Source organism: Homalodisca vitripennis, chromosome 2, assembly GCF_021130785.1.
Source record: "Homalodisca vitripennis isolate AUS2020 chromosome 2, UT_GWSS_2.1, whole genome shotgun sequence".
In the NCBI taxonomy this organism is placed as follows: Eukaryota; Metazoa; Arthropoda; class Insecta; order Hemiptera; family Cicadellidae; genus Homalodisca; species Homalodisca vitripennis.
The window spans coordinates 193,819,129-193,846,162 of record NC_060208.1 but is presented as its reverse complement, the minus strand read 5'-3'; the positions used below and the strand labels follow the sequence as shown (position 1 = coordinate 193,846,162).

Here is a 27,034-nt window from a genome sequence, read left to right as displayed (position 1 = left end):
CATGAAGGTAGTTATATCCTTGATGTATATAATCAGTAGCGTACCAAGTGAAAGTATCGGAGCGTGCCTTCCACAAGTTCCACTAAGTTAACCCCTAAATCTGTCGACTCAAACATGACATGATTTATGGATTTATTTTATTATCAATATATTGTTTTATTATAAAGTTTGCTGTAAAACTAATGTCTACTGATTACAAAATGTTTGCAAATTTTCATTAAAATTTCTTTGATACCTTAACAGAGTTACTTAAAGCAATCATTTGATACTCAAATATTAAATAGGATTTGAGATCAATTATAATTTTTAAAGCGGATTTTTATATCTGCTCGCCAACAGATTATTATCTAATAATAAACACAACACATTTAGAAATCTGTTATAAGTTTCAAAATAATTATAAATCATCACAACTTGTAAAGCTAAACAATATAAAGAGATTTTTAATTAGACCACGATATAGGCAATACTTTATATCCCTTCAAATGTTATGTAAGTTCCTCAAAATAATTATAAAACACAAATTTAATTATAATGAGTGCAAAAAATTTTAATCATGCTTTACATAAACGAATTCTAAATCTGTTGCGACATAAATATTTAATTTGCAAAGTATTGCTGAAACGCGTATACTAGATTTTGTGTCTCAGAGAAAATAAGATGAAAGGTAGGAATACAAGTTCAGATACTTACGGCTTTTTTCGAATGAATATTATAAAATTGGATTTACATCGGGAACATATATATATATATATATATATATATATATATATATATATATATATATAATGAACATTTCATTAACTTTACCAGAATCAGATTTTCTGTTACTATCCCGTTGAAATACAATTATTTCTTCTGTTATGTTATGTTCTTCTTTTGTGTCTATTATGTTATTAGTACATATTTAGTATATTCACTCCAGCAAAGAAACATTTGCTCGTATTTGTTAAATGTTTTTATAATTACGCAGCCACAGTTACATTGTATGAGAAATGTTATTTAGAAAAAGGTTATCATCCAAAAAATCGGATTAACATAACTTGCTTCGATATTTGAGCCAAATTCAATTCGATAATACATACCAGAAACTGAAGGTAGAAAATTACATGAATTTTATACGTTAACATATTTCTAATAATTTGACTATGATTAAAAAAGGTAGTATATTTATGAGTCATTAAATTTTACATACTGCTGGTAATGTGAATGTACGAAATTAAAACCTCAAGCACATGTGGTGTTGCTTAGTACATAATTGCAGGGTAACGGAGAGTTCATTGTCTGGTTTCCATTGTCTCTTTGTTTTCATCATTAGGTCTGTTTCCAACCGGCTATGTTCCTTTTTCTCACCTTTATGTTACTTAGGTTGGCTTTCGTTTTGTTTAAAAATAGTGATGAAATAATATTATAAAATTATACATATATAAACTTACATAGACTATTATATACACATAGATAGATAGATAGATAATGTATAGATTCATTATATACAGTCAAGTTATGTTACTGTCAGAACATTACGTATACTCAGTTATATAGATTCATTTGTATAACACCTACTTTGAAGGTTTAAGGACATATATTTTAGCTACACATGCGTTGTACATTAATGTAAACTGTTAAAAAATTTGCGATTGTTGATATATTGCTTTATATATATATAACAAAATATCTTAGATCCAGTACAAAAAATATTTGAAATATGTGCCTCATGAGTACCTGTATATGCATTAACAATATGTGGTCTGATATCTAAGATAGTTATATTTTTAGTATAATTTTTTCTGGAAAACCTTTTGTGTTTTAAAGAAATGCTTGTACATAACAGATTTTACTCAAATGTACTTTAATTATTCAGCATTCTGTTTAATCTGTTATTGTTTAATCTAATTGCATAAATTAAGATCATATTAATAGTTTTAAAGCCAAATAGCGCCTTAAAATAGTTCTAAAATAATTTTGAATAATATCTAGTTATGGAATCTGTATTAAATATAGGATGTGTTATTTTTAACGTATTTTTTAATTTTTTTTATATTTTCATTTTGATACTCGAAATAATCAACGATAGTTTGTGTTGTTAAGCCAATTTTAGACTCAATTTGGCAAAGCTCATTTTAAATCCACAAACCAAGTGAGCCAATTCATAAGAAAATGTTATTATTTGTGAAATTATCATAATGAAAGGTTATATTTTGCAATAATTTATTTACTTATGCAATAAGCTACAGTGTGTTATGGGGGTACTTTTAAAGTGCACATTAATACATTAAGATCAATTCAATATTGTTATATGAAAAATATACTAAGGAAAAATAAAAATGAAAGCTTTTACATCTCTTTAGACTGTTGAAAATATTACCAACACAGGGGTTTTTGTTTTCGTTTTAAGAACTTTTTACATTACCAGTGGAAATCTGGTAATCTAAATTAATTTTACAAGAATATAGAGATATAATAACTTTTTAAAATACAAAAATTTAATTAGGTCATATTTGAAAAGTCATGTAATATTTTTAGACCAATTTTTTTAACAATCAACAAAATGATATAAAGATTTGTAATAATTATAACGAAATTTTGGTACAATTAAACTTGGTTATTTTACTGGGAAGATTATTTATTATATTTATACCGGGTTTTAAGTTAATTTATTTTGTACTAATTATTTTATAATCTCATTAATTTACAATAGGTAGAGGCATTTTTCAATTTGATATATTGCATTAGTTTTAGTCTTGTCATATGTCATGTATTTTTATTTATATTATTTTAAAATAGGTAATTTAATTTATTTACAACTACAACGCCGGCTGAGTACTATGTTTAATTTTTAATTGAATTAAGCTCAATCTTTTGTCTTTTGCTTTATTTTATATCCCCTCATTAAAATTCCCTGGAAATTGAAATGGTAATGTCCTAGATTTACATCATCTTGTATTTTATTGTTTAAAGTGGAAACAAATTTATTATTAATCAATATTTTTATCTGCAGCCTGTTTAGTTGATCGTTAGTTTTTTCCATGTTTACACTTGCAGAAGGTTTTTGGCCACTTAATTGCCCAATTCAGTTTGTATGCTTGTTGCTTTTCGTATGAAGAGTAATAAATTCTATAAAATATCGGTTGTGTTCTTTCACCACGTTTTTATTCATTTTAACTGTTTTGTTATGTAAAAGTTGGTTTAGACGGTTTCACTATAATAACGGTTTCATATAATATGAAATACTATCAGTCTTCACACTAATAGATGGGCATATGTTTAATCAAAGTAAGATACAATATCCTTTTTTACAAGGTAATGCATACTTAGGGCATATATATTTACATAATCTGTTCCAATGACTGCAAACGTATTGTTTCTAGTGCATAATATATCTATTTTCGTGTTTTAATTTAATGTAACGTATATTGGTATGGCGAGTTTTCATTTACTCAAATTTGCCAATTGCTATGAAAATTATGTTTTAAATTATAGTATGTTTTCTATATACATTTTAACCTAAATTATTGTCAAATTCGTCCTGCATTTACACCGTAGAATTTTCTTTACTTTTATAAACTGAAGTTATTGGAACTCAAATACATATTAAGTTATCAAATAAAAATCAAATAAATAACAAACCAAATTCACAAAAGAAAAATCTTAGAGAAAAATTAGGTCGATTTTAACAATTTATACGCTGTGAAAGATTAACTTGGTTGATTTGGCTCATACTGAGGGAGGCTTTCTTGCCAAAACAATGTTTGAGATACACACTGAAAGGTTTTATCCTGTCATTGGACTAAACCACCTGGTATTTATCCAGATCCCTGATTGTTCATTATTTCAATAATTCCCGTTACCAATATTCTCTTCTAGTTCTTTGGTACTTAAAAACTATTCTTCCCATGAGGGTGTGCGATGAACGCCTAGACGTGGATTCCTAAAATATACCAGAAGTTTGCAAATTAATAATAAAATATTTAGAAAAATACGTTTACTCTTAGTGTAGTCTTTTAAATACTGCTTTAACACTACTCTTTAAATAAAGGAAAGCATTTTCAGTAGAAATAGTATTTATCATGTGTTACAGATACAAATTTGAAAAGTCAGGCGATTTTTTCATGTTAATACGAAATATTGCTGCTATGTGGAAAATACAAGATGAAAATTGGAATATGATCCCCCTCTTAAACAAAGACTTTTTCACCGAACATTTTTCTTTCATAAAAGATGCAGTATTTACTAAGTCTTATAATAAGAAAAGAAAATAAACTAAATATAATATTTTTCGACTTGCACATACCATTGTTCAGTGGAGACAGGTAACATTTTTAATGTTTTAATTAAATTATTAGTATATAGCAATAAATAGGTCATTTTGCAGGTTTATGAATCTCATTTATTTTAATTATGAAATGCTTTAGACAAAAATTTTAATATCATCTTCAAAATACTTTCTTAAAAACGTAAAACTATTACATTACTAAGTATTTAAATAGAGACATGTATTATTACGTACTTTGCATAGTGTACTTTTTTAAATGTAAACATTGTATTTACATAAACGTGAAACTAATAAATTTCACTTAAGGCCAATATGATTTTTACGAAAACACTAACTCATATTTAATTTTTTTTAATAAATACTGATTTAAATTAATTTATAAAAGTGCGCGTTTGCATTTGGCATTAAAAGTAATACCATTAAATTTATATTTATTTTACTTCTTGTTCAGGAAGCTTTATTTCCTAACCAATAACTTGTTCAGAATAAATTTAAAATTTTTAATAATCTTATTTGTTACCCGCAAAAACCTTCCTAATCTTAAGTAAGTCTTATATTAAATGAGAAGATACATTATGAAGGCGTTCAGAAACATAGAAACATGACCAAGTTCTTTCCCCGAAACCCCTAGTATCTCTGAAGTACAATCCTCTTGTATTCGAGACTTCAAGTAAGCTTCTTACTCGCAGTGAGATTTGCCTTGCTGTTGAGGTTCACTTCTTGTCAGCAAATGACTTCCCGTTATTTGTAGAACATTTAGGTAGAAATAGACGTTATTATAACATCGGTATAACTTTAAAGTAGGTATATATTTTCTATATATATATATATATATATATATATATATATATATATATATATATATATATATATATATATATATTAGAATATATTTAATTACGGTTTGGATGAGTTCTAAAATTTTGATACAATATTTATTATGTAACGATACACTCAATGAGTTACAATATAATTCTCTATAAATGAATAAGCTAACTTTGCTTTTTATATACTATAATAATACAAGCATTAAGTTATTTTCAAAAGCACATGAAATTGAACTTTATTATTTACTGCAGTAATTTCCCAACTTTTTCTAACCAAATTTTTGAAAAGTAGGGTTTAAAATACTACATAAACGCAGATCAAAGACTTGATGTAAAGGTATTTGTAGATATTCACATAATTTGATTCTGAACTTGTTGTTGTTAATTTTGAATTCTTAATCATACTATACTAGTTTTTAAATCATAATGCGGTATTTTAGTATACTTCGAGTATTCTAGTATCGAGTTTTAAACTAAATTAATCTAATATTTACATAACCTGTATTTAATATTCTTAAACCTTTGTATAATAGTTACTGCCTGTAATGTCGCAAAACGTCCATTATGGGTTTCATATATTATTTAGTATATCTCCTCCATAAATTAAGAACTATTGTTTGAGAATGATAATTCTGAATGGGTTTCACTTCATCATTTGTACGCCCATATACAAAAATTTTCATAGGTTTTAACTTGTTTTGAGTGAACAGTGTTAGAAAAAAATTGCTAAAAATAAAAATTATTCATAGTTTTGCATACATATGAAATATATATATATATGATTTTAATTATTATATACACATTTAATTATAGCGTAAATAATATACATAAATAATAATGGTTTACTAAATATTTACACCTGAGTATGTAGTAATTATAAAATAAGAGAGAACTGATTCAGAAAACATAATTGCAGCTCTTCAGAAATTCGCAGAAGACTCAGGATTGATGACCTAATTAACTGAGACTGCCATTAAACTTGAATAAAGTAGAGAAGAGATTTTCTTCTCAAGTTCAGACAAATTCTAAAAAAAATTATGAATCACTTTGTATCAGATGTGAAGATTAGATTAGAAAAATATTTGTTATAGGAACACTAAAGAAACGAAAATATTCTTCCCCTTTTATTAGTTAAATGGTAACATAGTTAAATAAAGCTTATTTATTTTAAGATAATGTTGTAAGTTAAAACCATACTAAGGTGCCTGATTGGTTTTAGACAATGTCCTTCTATGTATGTGTATATAATATTTATTCTTACTAAAACACACTTGTAGTTTTAAATTTCTTTAAAATTTCAGATAACATATATTGAATGCCCACAACAAACTCCTTTATGTTGATCATTTAAACTATTGTACTGTTATATATTATTACAGATTAATTGAAATTACTTAATTTATTTTCCTCCAAAGACCAATCAGAAATTAAATGCTTAATATAAGTTCTAAAGCACATCACCTTTTTTTTGTTTCAACTAATAATAATTCATGAATAATCTTAGTTTATCTGTGAACAACCCTTGACATATTTTTAGGTTTAAATTATGTATAAATTTTTCTTACTCCGATACTAGGGATTGGGAAGAAATAACTTGGTCATGTTTCAATGTTTCTGAACGCCTTCACAATGTATTGATGGTCTACATCAGTAAGGAAGCATATTTTGTGAATTAAATTGATTATACGATGTTTAAACGCACCGTGAACCAAAAACCTAGGTGTTCAATGTATATTTCATATCATATGTATTTACATAAGAAGGTTAGAAATATAATAACTTACATTAAATATTATCTGTTAGGTCCGAGAACCATGATAGATTCAGGATGATACCTCAGTGAAACTGTATTTAACTGTCAGTATTTAACTAACTCTAAATGCATTAACCAGATATTGAAGTTACCTTAATCTTTAGCTCCTAATTTCACAGATAAATGCATTTTCTCTCGATTTTTAATTACTTTATTAAATAATTTCCATTTATAAATGTCATATAAAAGTTAGGGTTTTATGGCAGAAATGAAATGAAATTAATTTGATTACTTTAATATATGAACTTAATAAAGAGGAAATATCAAATATCGCGAGATCAAAAATACGTGATTGGTACTTAAATCTGTTTACAGATTGAAATATTATTTTAAAAACCAACCAAATTAAATCAATGGCTTTTAGTATTATCAGTGTTCGTGAAACATATAAATGGATTGGATATTCAGCTTAAAACCATTGCAGTATCTCCAATTGGGAAACCATTTATAAAATCCACTCCTGAGTTTTGCATCAGAGTATTTCTTAATTTTAGCTTTCTGAATTATATATCATGCTCAATAATATCGAACTATTACCCATATACATTTACTGTTCCTCTATACGTATCTTATAAAAATATATTATTACGTGCAGTTCAGTGGTGTGAGTGAGCAGTTGGAATTAAACTGCAATACATATATATATATATATATATATATATATATATATATATATATATATATATATATATATATATATATATATATATATATTTACAGAAACAGGTTATTCTCTTCTTAACAAATAAACCACGGTATATTGGTTTGGAAACATTTATAAATTTTCGTGTATCTAGGTACACTTCTTCAGATAAATATACATGTATAAATATTTACATAAATTGTGAAAAAAACATTAGGTTAGAACTCAAACAAGAAAAACAAACATTATAAATAAATACAGTAGATCAGCAGCTGATGGGCCATGGCATGACGTGTGTGAATAAGTTGCCGAAAACTAAATTTATCTTAAATTAAGACCCCTTGGATGTCTTGTCTGAAGCACCAATTGGTGTGCAGTTTCACTTTTTTTCAAATTAAATCTAATTAAGGCTTTTGTTTGAATCTTCAGGGATCTTATTTATGCCTTTGATTGGTGTAGCAATTTTCTATCTGATTTTGTTTATGGACATTGATAGCGTGACTGGCTAAAGGTTTTTCTATGTCGCTATATACAATAATATGTATATATATATATATATATATATATATATATATATATATTATTTTACAGTGTAATGCAGAATAACGTTGCGTTTTAGAGATTTGTATATTTTTCTATTTTTCTGGCATGTATGGAATTGTATAGGTTGAGAATTCATGCTAAACTTTCTGTTACACAATAAAACGTATATAATGCATACTGAACTGCAGAGATGCGTTTAATATGAAACTTCACTGTAAGCTGACAGTAATGCCTCGTATAAATTCAAAGTGAATGTAATAGATATCATGGAACCTATTTATTCTTTACATAACTCTCAAGCTGTTTCTCTTTTACCTACGGGAGTATTACATATGTACTTATGTAACTCACTACTGTTAAATAAGATTTTTATTTCACATTTGTTTTAATTAAATCTAATAATAACGAGTTTGTATAGAACTTAAAAATAAAAACTTCAACGCGTAAAACACACGATGGTGGCTTATTTGATAAATAAGTATTATTATACTATTATGAACAATATCATTCATCGCTGTACTATAAACATAAATATTGGTAAAAGGGTAATTCATAATATTTAATAATCTTTGTTCATTTTCTATAATATACTTCAACATATAAATTTATCCATTTTGAGTTTTATACCCAAACAGTAAATCATGCATATCACTGAAATCTGCATTGTTATAAAATCTATCAGTGAAGTTAAAGGATTATCACTAAATGTACTTTAAAGATATTTGTTTAGTAAAAACGTTTGTTTTTATAATTTTGTCTTGAACATTTCTGTTAGAATTAAATTTCTAGGAGTTTAGTGTCAGTAATGTATCTTTCAAAATTGTTACATGCCATGAAGGTCAGATCTGACCGGCAGTAAACTACCTCTGAAAGCCGTGCTCATCTGACTGCCCAACCCTGTAATTGCTAAGTTTGGACAAGTACTTTATTTACCTACTGTAAATGCTATGTTAATTAATAGTAATTTTTTGTGTAAACTGCATTGAAATCTATTAAATATAATGACAGTTGAGCGTCAGCCAGATCTGGCCGGCACAACTTTTTTCATTCTAATTTTGTATTGAAAATACTACTGCCGGCCAGATCTGACCGTCTTTTGTTTTCTCTTTGTTGCGCGAGTATTTCGTCCACCAATGTTGGTATTAGATGAAGCAACTGATAAACAGCTGTTATCTACTGTCCTGCGCACGCAACTATTCTTTTTCTGTGGCTGTAGCTAGCATTGCACGACGGGCATTCCCGCCAAATCTCTTTTACGTCTGGTAATAACTAGTGTTCATGTGTAGTCTTTTCTTTTTGGTTAGTGTGAACTAAACTTTAGTAAACGACTTCATCATGTGTAATTGAGATGTGAGTGATTGATGACCGTATTCAAAGACTTTTGGACTTACCAATGTCGAGTAAACCAGATTCTTATGACATTGAAAGTGAACGGAACTTAGGTTATCTTAGTGGCTCAAGTGTTGACGGCACGGATGACGATCCGGACTTTTTTCCAAGCAAATCTCAGCATGAAAGTAGTGATGGTGAAGGTGAGTCTGCCATGGAAATGGAAACCAATGATGTGAACAGTGACGGTTCTTGTGTAAATGACGGTGAAGTGATGATCGATGAATGGAACTGAATTCAAAGGTAGGCAACAGGATTTTCCTTTTACTCGTGTTTCTGAGTATCATTTAAATATGGCCAATAATGCTAAGCCTGTAGATTATTATTCAGCTTTTCTTACTGACGAAATTATTCAAATGATGGTCATTGAGACAAACAGAAATGCCAGTAAAATATTGCAAGAAACCAGATTGAGCCGCAGTAGCAGACTTAAAAAATGGACTCCCACAGATGAGATAGAAATGAGAAAGTTCATTGGTATCCTCATATGGATGGGTTTGGCAAATCATCCCCGTATCACAGACTATTGGTCTGGCAACATTTTGTACAAGAACTCGGTTGCTTGTAAAGTTATGAGCAGGAACCGTTTTCAGCTGATGCTCCTCTTTTCGCATTTTAACGACCATGCTGAAGAAGGACGTAGTGGGCGTAGTTCAAAGATTTTACCCCTTGTATCAAGCATGAACGAGATTTTTTTGAACAAAAAATCTGCTGGCCAAGACTTTGTAATAGACGAGACCATGATTCCCTACAGGAGGCGACTGTCATTACGACAGTATATACCGAACAAAGCTCACAAATATGGGCTAAAGATTTTCAATCCATGTGGTCAGCTTGGGTGTACCTATTGTATAAAAGTGTACATGGGTAAAGGGACAATTCACAATGAAAATAATGAACTAGTTTCAACCTTAGTGGTCATGAAGCTCATGGAAAATCACTTGGATAAGGGACAAATCTTATACGTCGACAACAACTACACATCAGGGCAACTTAACAAAAATCTTTTAGCCAGAAGAACCCACCTGGTGGGTACTGTAAGGGCAAACAGGAAAGGTCTCCCTGTCGAAGTTATGAAAGCACAAATAAAAAAGGAGAAATGAAGGCGCTTGAAAATGCAGATGGAATTGTAGTCACAAAATGGAAGGACAAGAGAGAAGTGAGAATGATGTCCACCAAGCATGAAGTGGAGTACGTTCTTACAGAAAAAAAGACAAAAAAGGTAATGCCATATTGAAGCCATTAGTGATAGTTGAGTACAACAAGGGAAAGATGGGAATCGATGTATCTGACAAACTATCATCGTATAGTACTGCTGTTAGAAAATCAAGAAGGTGGTACCACAAAGCAGCCGAAGAAATAATCCTTGGGACTGTTGTTGTGAACTCTTGGCTGGCCTATACGGATGCAGTGAAGGCAAAACCTACAGCTTGCGGACGTCGGAAAAACACTGGATGCCTATCACAGCGTTCAAAGAGAATATTGCAAATTTCACTGATGGATCTGGAAAATAACGCTCTTACTCCTGTACAAGGTACTTGCCACCATTATCTGACTGTATCTCAAAACTTTACTGGAAAGGAAAAAGCTAAACACAGGATCAGAAGGTACTGCAAATTGTGCTACAAGCAAGCTGCACAACTAAAAGGACGTGATGCGGCCAAGAAACTGGGTAAAGTGAACACATTTTGTGATCAGTGTCCCGAGAAGCCATATTTGTGTAAAGACTGTTTTCGAGCAAATCACAAATAAGGTATTTTTGGACAATAAGTCATGTAATTATTACCCATAATTAAAATTTTGCACTCAATTTTAATTATACTCGTATTTTTTAGTATACTACAAATAGTTTTAAAAGAAATACACGAATTTTGCTATGATAAAATTAGGTTAGAGTTGGTTTACTCTGTACAACTTGTGTAAAAATTAAACTAACAATTAGTTAAACTATGATTGTATTTTTTTAAATCTCTAAACACTTATTCTAAAACGTACAATATGTTTCAAAAAAGAAAATGTATTCATCTTGTTAGTAGCTAAATGATTATTATATCTAATAAATACTGCCGGTCATTTCTGGCCGACACATTACCATGACAACAAGGTCAATTTCAGAGTTTAAATTTAGCACGCCAAAGAGAGAGGACAACAACTGGAGACGTTCCGTGTAATAATAACAACATGGCACACCGCTAATAGTTCATCAGAGCGACCGCAGATCGCACCACATGTGAAACAAACATAACCTAAAATAACCTTGCGTTTTAAAGTTGCCGGGCAGATATGGCCGACACGAAAGCTTACCATGACATACGGCGCCGGCTAGATCTGACCTATGTGGCATTTATGTGAAAGATCAAAAATATTACTTGACAGCTAACATGTTAAATCAAATCAAATAAATAAAAACGTGTAACAAAGCTTTTATGTACCGGTACTGTTATTGAAACAATAACTATGTTTTAAGTAATTGAGCTGAAAAGTTACATTATACCTAGCAAATCTTTTCAATCAATCATTTTTGAACTACAGTGCGAGTTTATAAGTTTAATTTAGTTTTCAGTATGATACAAATCGTTGTTGTATTACAAAGATCCAAATGTCCTTCGGCACTTAACGGAGTTACCGAACACGCATTTTACTTGCTCGTAAAAGATGATAGTATACTGAAAACCAACATTTCATTCTTATTGATGGAAACTACTATTTCATTACTATTTTTTCATAGTAAAAGATTAAACATAAGTGTGTTAGAAGAAAACGCGTGTTTCTATTAAATCTTTAAGCATTTATTCGTATGCCATATGTTATACAGATAAATCCCTTATATTCATGTGTAACAGCCTAATATATTCATTCATATACAAAACTGTTTTAAATTAATGATTTATATATCACTAAATGTTATTATTATTATTACATAGATTTATTTGTATTAATATAATTTTGCATAAGTTCTTATAGATTTGTGTAGGTGAATTTGAAATCCATTTGTTACGTCATTGCGCTTCGACTAATTACAGTATGTTTATGGCCATGCATAGTCTCAAATACGTTCTAGTTCGATATTTATAGATGTTTGTATCAAAATATGTATGAATATGTTACCAATTGTCACACACTGCGTGTCAGATAACAGACAGCAATAAAGTATTCAGTAGAAAATGAGATAGTAATACCTCATTTAAATCTGGTTCTAGGCTGCATTTGCTGCAATGCCTCGTGTAAAAATATAAAATCGTAGTAGGCATATATTGGTCTGTTCAATAGTTTTTTTTATACCATCATAGTTTCCAAATGTAAACATCTTCACTAATGTTCTACCAACTCGTTTGATGTGACATGCATTATTAGTGAACTTGATGTTGCCCGTATTTCAATAAATAAAGCTCATACCTGTATATATTGTCTAATCCAAAGGTTATATTGTTCTTGAGAAATTGTGTGAACAGGCAGAAAGATAGAAATTAAATTTAAACTGCCCCTCGAGTGAGGTTACCGTAGCGCTTATCCAATAATAATAATAATAATAATGGAAATATTAAGTGCTTAAGAATTGTACAATTTCGATTTGGAGACCCTATTTACAGTCTTGTTTTTATATTTTTTACCTAAATAGGTACCTATTTTCAAAAATCCCCAAATTAACCTTGTACAATATTCTAGGTAAATATTTTTAAGTTAATTAAGAAAAATCATAATTTAAATAAATAAAGAAAAAATTAAATTCATTTACTGGTTTGGATAATTAATAAACAAGGATTTGTGAAGTAATTTGTTATGTTAGGAATAATCTTTATATTAGCAAAGTATCCAATACATTTCTATAATAAGTCAATATTCGGGATTATTGTTCATACTATAAACAATTTATAATTCAACACCATTTTCTAGAATGAATATTATACTACTACTATTATATAGTATATTCAATAAATTCAGTTATACGACAATTATACTTATAGTTTAGAAATGTAATTAAGAGATTGGTATAATAACAACAGTTAATATTCCAGATTCACTTTATAACTCTTTATTATATAATATAATAAACCAAAAGTGAGAAATCATTAATTTTTTAAACACAGACGTAGAGTGTATCAATGGTTAGCATTTCTCTTTAATGTTTTTAATTTGAAAATGCAATACCGTAATACGTTCAGAGCAAACTAATGACCCTTAAAGCAATTGATTTCGTTGAAAATGGATTAAAAATAAAACGTTGTTTCGTTAACTCTTTACGCTTTGAACCAAGAGCTGATGATCCCGACCTTTAATGGCTTTATGCTTGACGTGATATAGCGTTATAAATGGGCTTGATCTCTGTATTAAATGGTATCATTATATTCGCAACTAATAATGAGTTTTTATTAATGAATTTTTAAACGACTTTCATTTGAAAATCAATTAAAACTAAGCAATTCAGCAAGTTTTAAAATATAATTTCCGATTTGTTTATTTAATAATATAATGTTTTGTGTCTCAAAATTCCACACAATTTACTATACATGAGCTCAACAAACTTCTAGGTTTAGATTTAATCGAGCCGAGCCAAAAAAAATCCAAATAATATACTTGACTTCCATTCTGTCCTGTGTACAATGATGCGTACATATCATGACAAATGTGAGTGCAATGGTCTTAAAAACGATATTAAAACTGTGATTCGCTAGACTGTTTACGCTGCCGGATTTGATCTTAGTAATAAGCGTAATATTTATAATATACACCTGAAATTCAGATTCGAATAAATAAATAGTGGTATGTTTTTTTCATATCACACTATGCAGCAATTACAATATATTTAAGAGTTCTACGTTTTTAGAATTTTTTAACAAGTCAGCGTAAATAATAATTAAGCTAAAATTAGGATTCTCCTTTTAAAAATGAATTAATGATGTCCAAAGTGAGTTTAAAGTGGATTAATACCTTTTTTAACATTACTATATGTTTAGGCTAACTATACACAAATTCTATAAAAATTTTATCTTTTAAAAATAACATCTAAACCTACTAAATTTACTCCTAAAATTGTAAAATGTATAATTTATATTCATCTCATCATCGTTTTGGCGACTTATTCGTCGCAAATTAACACGCAACAGTTATATTTTAAACTATAAAGGTAAATATTAAAATATAAATAAACACTTTGAGTAATATTAATTTAAAACACAAATTGGTCTTCCATATTGTATAAATATACCAACCACTCTAAGAGAAAATAAACCCCAGAGGAACATCCTCGATTAAGTAACAAGACGCTGCTGGGGTTAATATAATGGAATGCAGGTTATGTTACCTAGGACGTTTAAGACAGTCACGTTGAATTTATACCAGACATTACTTTCTCCTAAGCTTGACATCCATGCCTAATTTATTCTTTAAACTTTGCGTCGTTCTAGCTTAAAATTGTATACTGCCAGTATTTTCAGATGTTCTGATTTTCTATTTATATTTTATAATAATAAAATATTTGTGTAATTTACAAAGTCTTCATACCTAAATCTAGTTTCAATCATGGGTAAGTAACTTGAGGTCATTTTCATTCATGACACTTTTTTGGGCATATGGTATGTTTTATGGAATTAATAATTATTAAAATACACAGTAGGCAAAAAGACCTGATAGTTTTAAAATAAAAATTAAACTAAAATCAAAGTGAGGTAAGATGTTTTATTGCTTATTACAAAAGAATGTTCGTGGTAATTAATGAAAATAAAATCAAAGCAAACAAATTGACCATTTAAACATCTAAAGACGTCATAATTAAAATGATGTGCTTCTTTGAGCATGTACTCTTCTATTCTTGCCCTGAAGTTGGGGAAGCTGTAACATCTCTTTCAAGACTATGCAATCTTTACTATGTTTGCTTATTGTAAAAAAATTATTTAGGGTAAAACAATAGAGAATATAACGCTCATGTATGATTTGCATATTTTCACATAGATTGTACTATGCGTAATGTTACTTATTTAGTTAAAGAATACGAGTATATCCCATTGCTGATATAGAAATTTAGTGCCAGTGATTGTTTTTTATCAAGAAACGAATGCAAATGATGCAATTTTTAGATACTTTAGTCTGTTTATTTTTGTTGCTACAATTAAACTGTTGCAGTAGTTTAGATTAAATACATACTTTTTATTGATTTCTTAGTTTTGGACGTTGTTATGTAAGCGTTTCATCAAAATTAAAATATGTTTTTAGAAATTATAAAGTAACATAACTGACAATAGTTCTGTTCCTTCTATTTAGAGAGAAGCTCCTTGATTTATTAGTTAAATCACATGTGTAATAAAAGTGGCAATTCTAATACATACAAGTAAATGATGTTAATCAACTACTAATATTATGTCACAACTTATATTATTTTATATTATGGTGTCTGTACTCGTTTGAATTTACGAGACATACTCAAAGTTTGTACAAAAAATGTTAATTAAAAAAATTGCTCATTAATTATGCTTACTAGATTGCTAATGCATGCAATATAAAGAAGGTTTATTTCAAGTAAGACACAATTGGTATCTCAAATGGGGATTAAATGGAAAGGAAATATTTAATACGAGTCATTAGAAACTTTTAGTGTGTACTTTTCTGTAATTATATTATTTACATATAATGTAAAAGTACTTTTGCAACCTTTTCACTTCGTTATTGCCTTTTACTATTAATTTTGTGGTGTTCCTTGGAACTACATTCGCAGTGTAAAAAGAACTGTATAGGCATTCATAGTAAACTTTTATCGATCGAACTTTGTTGTCGATAACCTGCCTATCGGGAAGGATCTCACGGGCGTTGCCCACGAATTAATTATACCACTTTCTTCTTATAATTGATTTACTTGAGCACAGAACTGTCATGACTAAAGTCAATTCGAACCTATTCCACTGACTTAGTATTGTGCTAGTAGTATTCAACGTTGAAGGGGAATACATTTTAATGTTTTATTTATTATTAAGTTTTATAAGTAATATTTAAATGAACATTGAAACTACTAGACCCACCCTCAGATAGAAATTGAGATTATTCTTATTTATTCTTATTTATTCTGGCACCATTTTAGAAAAGTCATATTTTTGTTTTTGACCAAAAGTATTGCGGCTCTGTCCACAATTAAACTTGCACATATACTTTGAAATTTCAGGTATTTATTCAGCGTGTTTCGTTATTTCAGTTCAAGTGTCTATTAAAATTACGAATTCAGACTTTTGTATGCGTTATTACCATGTTTTATTTAGGCCAAATCCAGTAAGGAAAACAAATTACCTACTGTTTTAGTAAAATCATTTTCAGATATTTTTAGTAAGAATAGTTTCAGAGCGGAATAGCGGCATCTTGTTCTCCCAATAAAACCTTTAATAAGTTGTATTTTATTTATTATTTTATTCTGACTCTGTAGGCCATCCTTTTTCAAGGATAAATATAACATACTTAAACATATTATATAGGTATAGTATTGTTTTTTAAGACTTAGCTTTTTTCATTTTAAACGATTCTAAAAATTATAATAGCGTTCTAGTATGTATAAACAGATTATATGCTTCGTGTAATTGTAAGAATTTTTACTTACCAGCACATTATTATGTCCTTTTATTTTTTTATAATCTTGAATAAATAAATGTGTGTCAACTTTGGCAAAGCCTTCCACGCAATACGAGGATTGGCATACCGGTACATTCATGCTATGTAAAAAAAACTGTAAGCTAATGCATAATTATGATATATAACAAGCAAGTTACAGTATATTAGGTATAAATTAAATAAAGTGAAACTATTCTCCCGTATTTTTATAAGCATTCTCTCTTGTTACTTCGTTATATTGTGAGCCACAGTAATACAACCTTGTAAGGTTTATATATAATATAACTTTAATGCATTAAACACAATAACTGGATGATTTTCGATAAATAAATGTTAAGTTCTCTTCACATAAATGTATCGATGTGGAAGTCAAAGTATACGTACTATTGTCAAAAACGTAAGGAACTATTATATACATATATTCTTTAATTTTAAGCCCAAAAGTAAGAATTTAATATTGCTGTCACTTATACATTAAATAATTTAATGAATTGCAAGAATCATTAATAAAAATACTGCAGAAAGTTCATAGCTCTTGCAACTCTAATCGTTTACTGTTCTATTTATGCGGGTCATGGACATTTTCAGAGAAAATATCCATGTAGCTTTACTAGTGTTATGTATATAATTATCTTAACAACTACCTTTGGTATTATTTTGATGAAACTATTGTTCAAGTATAAATAGTAGTATCACAAAAGCAACTAAATGTTTTTTTTTTCAATAAATATTACCAGTTAAGCGTAAGCGAAGCCTATAATTCAGGGGCCTAACTATATGCTTCTTCTTTCCGTCTGTCCACATGATATACGAAACACGAAATTTATGACCTTTCTAATGAAATTTTTGCATAAATTTCAATTTATATGAAGCGAATATCAGTTACATTATGTTGCACATCCTTCTATGGTAGCAAAATCTAATTGTTCGCTATAAATTTTAGGAACTAAATTAGCTATTATCTTAAGATTTAATATATTTTGCTATAAAAAATATTGGCACCACCTTTCTTTGGTATTTATGTTTGTAGCTCTGTTTCTATGATTTCCGTGGTATATCTCTAGAGGTAATTGAGTTATAAGTATCTCTCCTTGTCGCTTCATATTCACATAGGCCACCTTATGTTTGGTTCAGTTACACTCACGTCATAGGACTATGTTGAGCTTAAACTTACTTACAAATCCTTATGTATTATTTCAATTTACTTTTACATAAAAATTATATATAAGCATTCATTTCAAATACACAAGATTGAGTTCAATTTCACTTAGTCTAATAGAAGCATATAACTGTGGTTACTGGTAAACATTAAAATTTTTCAGTCTGTTATGTTATTGTGGTTTTCTTTTCCTCTTTCTGATATTAAGGGTTGACTGTTTGATATTTATTTGAAATTCTTAACGTAGTTTATTGCAATGAATAAGTATGCATGTGGTGTGGCGTCTAAGTGTACAGTTTAATTCTCAAAAAATATTTGGTAAGTAAATGTTACTTTAGCGTATTAATGCTATTGATTAACGTTTGTTGAATACACAATTCGCTTCTATGGTGTAAAGGGTTGGTTTTTGTGAATTGATTCAGGTAACCAGTTTCGGTTTTGGGATATGGTGGTCTTTCTTCAGTTTATGAACAAGCTAGGACAGATTCTAAATGGCTGTTATTTATCCTTTTTATTCAATTTAACCTAGTAAATATAATAGTAGATTATCCGTTTGAAATAATACAAAAACTTTATTTTTATTGCTATTTTTATATATATTAAAAATATATTTTTTCTTGAAAAAACAGTTATAAAATGCAGTTGCAAGTTTCTTAAGTACATTTAAATTTGTATAATAGGTTTTATCATAACCTTTATACAAATTTGTAAACTATAGATTGTGTAATAATCACAAGTATTTAATATATCGTTCTAACACTTCCTGCATATTTATAACTCATTCAATTTCAAATCTCTATATGTTTGTTATTAATTTTAATCAATTTACTGTACGGAAATAATATTCATAATCGTGGGAAACATTTGAGGCACAGCTTATTCTTAAAAATAAAGCTATTCCTAACAAATAAAGTTAAGAAATAAGGTTTTATACCGTGCAAAGTTTTATTCAACTACAAATACATACTAATAACAATAGAATCAAATGGCTGCAAGCCTGAAAAAAGATAATTTAACAATTTCCATTTATATTAAACATACAAGTATAGCCATGGGGAAAATTCAACAAAAACAATATTTTCCAATACATATTGGATGATAGCATTGAATCGTATACTTGTTACTTTGACGTTTTTTTTGTTCAATTGTTTCGTTAAATGAAAATAAAATAATTACAAACATAATATCGATGGGAACTATCCACTTTGGATAAAAACATTAGGTAACTTGAAAACTGGAGTTAAAAGCTTTATAATGAAAAACATATTACTAATCGTTATGACGTATACTGAAAAAATTATCATTCTAAACTTATATAATGTTATATATTGTTTCTTTTACGTTCTATAGAACTTCCACAATTGTAAAGTTACATGTTTTCCATGTACTATTTCACACCATATGAAACTTTTAATGAATATTGTCATAAATTAAAACTTAAAATTTTAAAGTTTCATGTATTTTATAACAAAGGAATATTGTTTTAAGTCATTATGGTGGAAAGGGTTGATTCGATGAAAATGTTGATTTCAGATCCAGTTCACGTTTTTCTTTGAGCTGAGTCTAGTATCCGATGCTGTTAAAGACGACTATTAATCAATACTATTAAGCATATTACAATATTTTTTTTAAAAGTTCATGATACATCGTTGATAATTTTTTACTTATGTCCAAATGTAGTTCTAAAGCGTGTAATGATAAAGTATCTTGTTTAGAGTAAAGGTTTTTTATTTCAAGGTTAAGCCAATTAATTTTGCATTATGTATAATTCTGTCAGTGGTTTTGTTTTTAATTGGAATGTTAATTTTAATAAACTTTGTGAAAATCTTAAATTTCTTGCATTTTTTAAACACTGAATATCTAATTTAATAACCTTACTTTTTGTTTGTATTTGTAAAGTCTGTTCAGCTCATTGGGCTTGAGTGCCATGTTCATTGTAGACTCTTGGAGCAATTTGAAAATTCTTTAAATATTACTAAATGTTAATAAAAACACTACTTTATTCCAAATTGTTTATTTTTTGGACGAGGCCTTTCAAAACCAAAGGTTTCATCTTCAGGCAACTCCACAAATAAATATTTATACATTGTTTGTTACAATTACATTAAAATAACTTATGGTGTAAAAATGTAAATACAAAAATTATTTGTACAACATACAGCACTTTTTCAAACCAAATATGCAAAACTTTCAAAAAGCATACAAATAAAACTGTCACTCACAGAACAAACAACAAATTATCCCAAATTGTAGGAAACCCTAAGGACAAAATTTCAAATGATAGTAAATCAGGAATTTATGAAATTGGATGCGATGATTGTGACAAAATGTATAACAACAATAAAAACACGATTTAAAGAGCATTTTTCACACATAAAATATGGAAGAGTTGATAAATCTGCTGTAGCCAAGCATTGCATTGAATCAGGACACAGAACATCGATTAAAAATCTAAAATTAATAAAAGAAATAACAAAACCAATGAACTTGAATGCTTGGGAAACACTATACATAAACAGAAATAAATAAAAACTCATGAACAATGAAGAGGGCCCTATTGAAAGTTCAACCTTCTTTATTCTCAATTTATTCTAAAATTAAACTCTAGTCAAATCTAATTTTTCATACTGGCTGAAATTTTTCCAAAATTTTTGTATTTACATTTTTACACTATATGTTATTTTAATATTAATTGTAACAAACAATGTGTAAATATTTATTTGTGGAGTTGCCTGAAGATGAAACCTTTGGTTTCGAAAGGCCTCGTCCAAAAAATAAACAATTTGGAAAAAAATAGTGTTTTATTAACATTTAGTAATAGTAAATACGTATTTACATTTATATTGTTAATTTAAAATATAACTTGATTAGCGGACATGAAGATGATATCTATTCATATTGTAATATAAGTGCAAAAGGTTAATATAGGTCGCACAATAAATAAAGTTTTGTGAAGGAGCCAGTAACTTAGAACTTCCTACATGCCGCATTAAGCAGAAACTATATTCATTTCACTCAATGGCGTAAATAGTTCGTTGATTTAACTGATATATAATGATACCAAATCGTAGTAACAGTAAGCATTAAAAATAATGAAGTTTTCCGTTTTCATTCAGTAAAGGAATCTGCAACGAAACTAGCGAGGGAGAAACAACAGAATCGAAGGTCGGAAAGCGGAAGATAATGTCTTGCTGCCTCGAGCTGATTGCTGACAAAATGTGCAACGAATGTTGACTCGATATTGTGTACGGTAGTAGAACAATTCTTTACTTAATCTGACTTTACTACACAATACTGTTTACCCATACGTTATATATTAGCATTCATTTTTCTCTGAAATTTATTTATTACATTTTAATAATCTTATAAAGCTTACTGTTCCTAAAGAGCCTATTTGTTACACTATCAAGAAACTTAAAATTTTTAGTACATTCATATTAAATAAAAAAATATTATATCCAATTACTTTTAATCTCACAAACTAAAGTGGTATAAATAGATGTATCTACTTTTAATACTTTATTTATAATGATTTCATTCCGAAAACTATATTTTGTAATATAATATTAAATATGTCTTTTTAGTTCCTGACAATTGATCATGACCTACAACATTTTTAGCATTTATAATAAAAATAGTGCAGTTGAACACAGCATACTTTTGGAAGAAATGAAAAAAATATTTATACGATTATTTTTAAATTGTAGTTTTTTGAAAACAATGTAGTTTTAGATTGTTTTATTTTAAAAATAAACAGTTTTTACATCATCTCACAAGCACAAGTTGTTTGTGTGATATATTTTTCCACTTTTTACTGTATTACTATAAGTTTCGTTTAAAGTTTTATATTTTCCAAAATACTACTAAAGTAACGTACCTTGTAAAGTATACTTGAAGTAATACCACCAATTAAAGATAATAAGTAATGTTTTTGAAGCATTTACTTGGAATACTAAGATTAAATATTTTTTAATTCAGTGGTGGAGGAAGTAGGGGAATACCTACCTTACAGCTCAACAGACATTGAATAGAATATATTAAAGTATACAGTTAACCGAATTAGATCTTTAGAAATAATTAATTAGCTATTAATAATCCATGACAAATGGTATCCAACTTGTATATTCTATATCAATTAATTTAAAAAAGGTCAGTTTCATTTTCCGGCTCATTACATAGAGGTTTTAGATCTACCTGGTATATTATTACTTACAGTGGATTAATGCACGCATTCAGTTTGTATACACAGTTGTAGGATATCGAAACCCTATATCGTCTGTAAAAGAGGAGATATTTTTTTGTAAACAATCAAGTTAGTGTAACATCCGTATTGTGTTATTCTGTGCATCAAATGTTTAAAATACTTTTCGTTATAATTGGTTCGTTGTAAAGAACGCTTTAAGACATCTTGGAGTATTTAGATGGATTAGGTTACGCTGCAAATCAGAAGTCATAACTTTTTTCAAAGTTGAAGAATTCTTAAGCTTTGTAATTATTTTACAATTTTAGTTTAAGTCTTTTAAATGTCTAATCTTAAATTAGGAGTAGTATATTATAATCCTTTTAACTATTTCTGAAAGGAAACATAAACTTGCACCGATGACTCTGTTAAAAATTAGATTGTTCATACCAAAGTATATTATGTTGATATTTACACTTTAAGTTACAGGATTCCTAACTTCTTTTATAAAATAAATTATTCATTTATAAACACAACAGGTTATGAGGTATTTAGTGGCTGGATGCAAATATACACTATTTTGCATATAATAAAAATACAATAATATATATGTATGTTTGATTATTGTACAAATAACATAATATTAATAGGTTAATTTCTTTATATATCATATTATATATTTTTATTTGGAAACGTGTGGTTGTTTAGATTGCACGACATTAAATAGAAAGTCGTTCTCATCTTAACCACATTAAAAACTATGGATTACGTCATTAAAATAACAATATTATAGAAAACTTTGAAGGGATATTGCTGTGGACATAATAAACACCGTTAAAATAAAATAAGAGAAAAAGGAGTAATTTTGTTTAACAGGAAAGACTCAGGAGATAGAAAGGAAAAACCAGAACAAGCAAAGCTACTCAGCGATTACTAAATAGTGCAACACCACTCTGCATAAATAGGGATTTGGGCTTTATAATTTTAAATAATAATATGTAATACGGAAAAAGACTTTATATATTGATATTTTTATAACTAATGTTCTAATATTAATTATAGGACGAGATTTCTATACATCAATATACATCTTCTAATAAAACATGTAATATTCGTACTTATTCATTATCGTGAGTCCAAATTTAACTTATTTTAAACTAACAATTATATAAAGAATTTGTAGTAGTGTATTTGCCAAGTTTTAATTCAAAAAAAATCTTAATAAGCTCCTATAATATTGTAACATAAATTTATTTACAATGGTATTTATCTTTTTGTAAACTCTAAGTATAGTCCTAAATAAGTTAGTAATTAATAAATAATACAAAGTTGTATATGAGGAGTATAGTAAATAAAGTACAATCTATAATAAAATACTACCCCCTAACATAGTTAGTTTTCCTTTGGGTTGCTTGGTACCCGAAAGGAGACCCCCTATGGACACCAGTTAGTGGAAATCGGCACTTAAATTTGTATCAAACCTAGTTGATGTTTGAGAACGGCATAGCACTAATAACAAACGTGAAAAAATGGCTCGCATTTCTTTTTATAATACGTTTACTTTAATAGGGAGGTGGACTATTGTGATGGGAGGGCTTTTGGTAGTATTGAAGGCTTTAACAAACGTAAAGGTAAAGAAGACCCTTCCTTTGTTCCCATTGCCATTTCGTCCTCTACCAAAACTAGCGTGGTTTATTAACGATTTAATTCTTAAAGAAATTCATCCTTTGACTTCAAAAAATGTGTATGTGCTTATACAATTAAAATTTACGTTCCATGATCGACTACAAAGTTTTACAGCTATAAATGTATCAAACGTTAATTTTTTATTAATGTATTCGCTAGTAACATGTCTATTTTAATAATAATAACGAAAATTTATATAAAATATCACATAATTTAAAGTTTAAATACTTTGCTATAGTGCAATAAGTAATAATCAACCTTTGCCATGGTTTTAAGAAAATAGTATATTTCTTAAGGTACTTTTTTACATCGGCAGATACTCCATTATCACACGTCAACATTTATATACCTAATAATTACAAATAAAATCACTTGTGTTAGTATTATGAAAAGTATTTGGACACTCATCTATGCCAGATGTAGGTGGTAATTAATAGTTTTATGACATATATTTTCTTGAATGTCTGGCCTAGGGAGAACACTGTCTATGATTCACAACATCTACGCATTCCATCCCACGAGTACGTACAAGTTGCTTTGCACTATGTATTTCGAGGGCAATATTTTGCCAGCTGCATGCATTTAACTTAATTAGAGTGGATTATTTCTGCCATCCGATTTCGGGTGATTCTGGAAACTGGTCACCACATGGTGGTTACTATTATCGTGGAGAGAGGTTGAGCTACATGGTCAATAATGACACAACATAAAATCCAAAATTTAACGTTGACAACGGTCTACAGTATAGAGATGACAGGGAGCATAGCATCAAGGACCTACTCACAGATTACCAGGTACTAAAGGCAGATATAAACATTTCCTTTAATTACCTGAAACTATTTGTAAAAAGATTATTATTTGCTGATATACCAGTAGAACATATCGATTCCTTGTATTATTTCACAACGAACAATTTCATGATCATTGGCTGCCTCTCTCGCAACTGTGCTCTATCTTTTTACACAACATTTCTTTCTTTCGATTCCTATTTAAGGATTCTGTTTTGTAAGGGTTCAATTTTATACCCCGTTTTTTTTTCTTAAATGAGAAAACGTTTATTTTGACAAGTAGGTGTGTCGATTTATTTTTTTTTTCGTCGATAGTCGTCGTCGTCATTCTATTAGAAGGAGTCGATTTGAGGTTAGGGAACCTCTCTACTCGGGGCAGTGCAGTTAGCCGGAGCTCCGATGTGACCGCTGCAGCGTATGGCGACGACTGACGAAAACGCGTCTCTGCGCAGCATGACCGGCTGGCGGCCTACTTATACAGCCGATCCGACAAGGGACAGAGAGTTTTGCTTGCTAACGTCGTGGAGTGAAGCCAATTCGAGGAGAAGAGTTTTCGCTTGCGGACGTCGGTTTATGAAGTCTGAAGTCGAGTCGAGGAATACGAGAGCCCTGTACGAGAGAATACGCAGTCGGCATATATCGTCTTTTGGTGAGTCACCCCGAATTGTAATCATTAAGGGAATTTAAAAACAGTACGAATATTGAATATAAAACTAGTGCTGATTCGTTAACCTTGAATTCTACGGAATCTTTGAAAAATTAATAATTCGGTGTGCGTAGTATAGGTTATTTCGTTTTAGTGACAGTAGTGTAATCTATTAATTATAGATTCCATTACCTTTCACTACCTATCCTAGTTTGCAAACGGGTATTTTGCATCCTATAAGCCGCGTAGGTTTGTAATCCTATTCCTAAAATTAATAATTCGGTGCGTAGGATAGGTTAACAGCAGCTTATAGGTTATCCCGTTTGGTGACAGTAGTGTATCTATCAAATATAGGTTCTATTACCTTTCACTACCTGTCCTAGTTTGCAAACGTGTATTTTGCATCCTATAAGCCGCGTAGGCTTGTTATCCTATTCCTAAAAATTAATAATTCGGTGCGTAGGATAGGTTAACAGCAGCTTATAGGTTATCTCGTTTGGTGACAGTAGTGTATCTATCAAATATAGGTTCTATTACCTTTCACTACCTGTCCTAGTTTGCAAACGTGTATTTTGCATCCTATAAGCCGCGTAGGCTTGTTATCCTATTCCTAAAATTAATAATTCAGTGCGTAGGATAGGTTAACAAGCAGCTTATAGGTTATTGCGGTTAGCGCCAGTAGCGTATCTATTCATTATAGGTTACACTACCCTTCACTACCTATCCTAGTTTGCAAACGCGTATTTTGCATCCTATAAGCCGCGTAGGTTTGTGATCCTATTCCTAAAATTGATAATTCGGTGCGTAGGATAAGTTAAGACCAGCTTATAGGCTATCTCGTCTAGTTGACAGTAGAGTATCTATTAAATATAGGTTCTATTACCTTTCACTACCTGTCCTAGTTTGCAAACGCATATTTTGCATCCTATAAGCTGTTTATAGGTTTGTTATCCTATTCCTATTAAGTTAATAGTTTGGTGCATAAGATAAGTTAGGTGTATGTACTTGGTCAATCTACTAGATATAGCATATATAAACCTTTCTATAGCTCATGATAATATATTTTGCTTACTTTAAGTCGTGTAGGCCTAATAGCCTAAGCTCAAAGTTATTGATCAACGCCAGAATAGGCTGGGAACTTAATTTAGGCTATCTAGCTAACAGCCTTGTTTACGAGATATATTATTCATTGGCTTAATAAACCTCTGAATTCTCAGCCCGGTTTCTAAATAATATTTGTTTGGTGCCCTGTAAATCGCATAAGCTTTACTTCCTACTTCGAAGAGTATGTTTCAAAGCGAATGTTAGGTTGTAGGCTATAACAAACTTTTAATGCTTGTTAATATTAAGCATATATTGATACTAAGGCTTTAAAGAGGAAAAAATAGTACACACGAAATACCTGTGTTATTGCTGAACAAGGATACTTGTATTAAATAACCTAAATATATTTGCTTGAAGGGATTTAGCTGCTTCACAGGAGAGAGATATAACACAAGA

At 29.2% G+C, this 27,034-nt stretch overlaps 2 protein-coding genes across 2 annotated transcripts; both read left to right on the top strand.

Moving 5' to 3' along the window:
* The first annotated feature begins 9,847 nt into the window (after nt 1–9,847).
* LOC124355950 (piggyBac transposable element-derived protein 4-like) lies at nt 9,848–10,591 on the top strand. Its single transcript, XM_046807099.1, has one exon. It carries the CDS (start codon nt 9,848–9,850, stop codon nt 10,589–10,591), a length of 744 nt encoding a protein of 247 aa, XP_046663055.1.
* Nucleotides 10,592–10,760: 169 nt separating this feature from the next.
* LOC124355949 lies at nt 10,761–11,240 on the top strand. The gene has a single exon (XM_046807097.1). It carries the CDS (start codon nt 10,761–10,763, stop codon nt 11,238–11,240), a length of 480 nt encoding a protein of 159 aa, XP_046663053.1.
* The last annotated feature ends 15,794 nt before the right edge of the window (nt 11,241–27,034 follow it).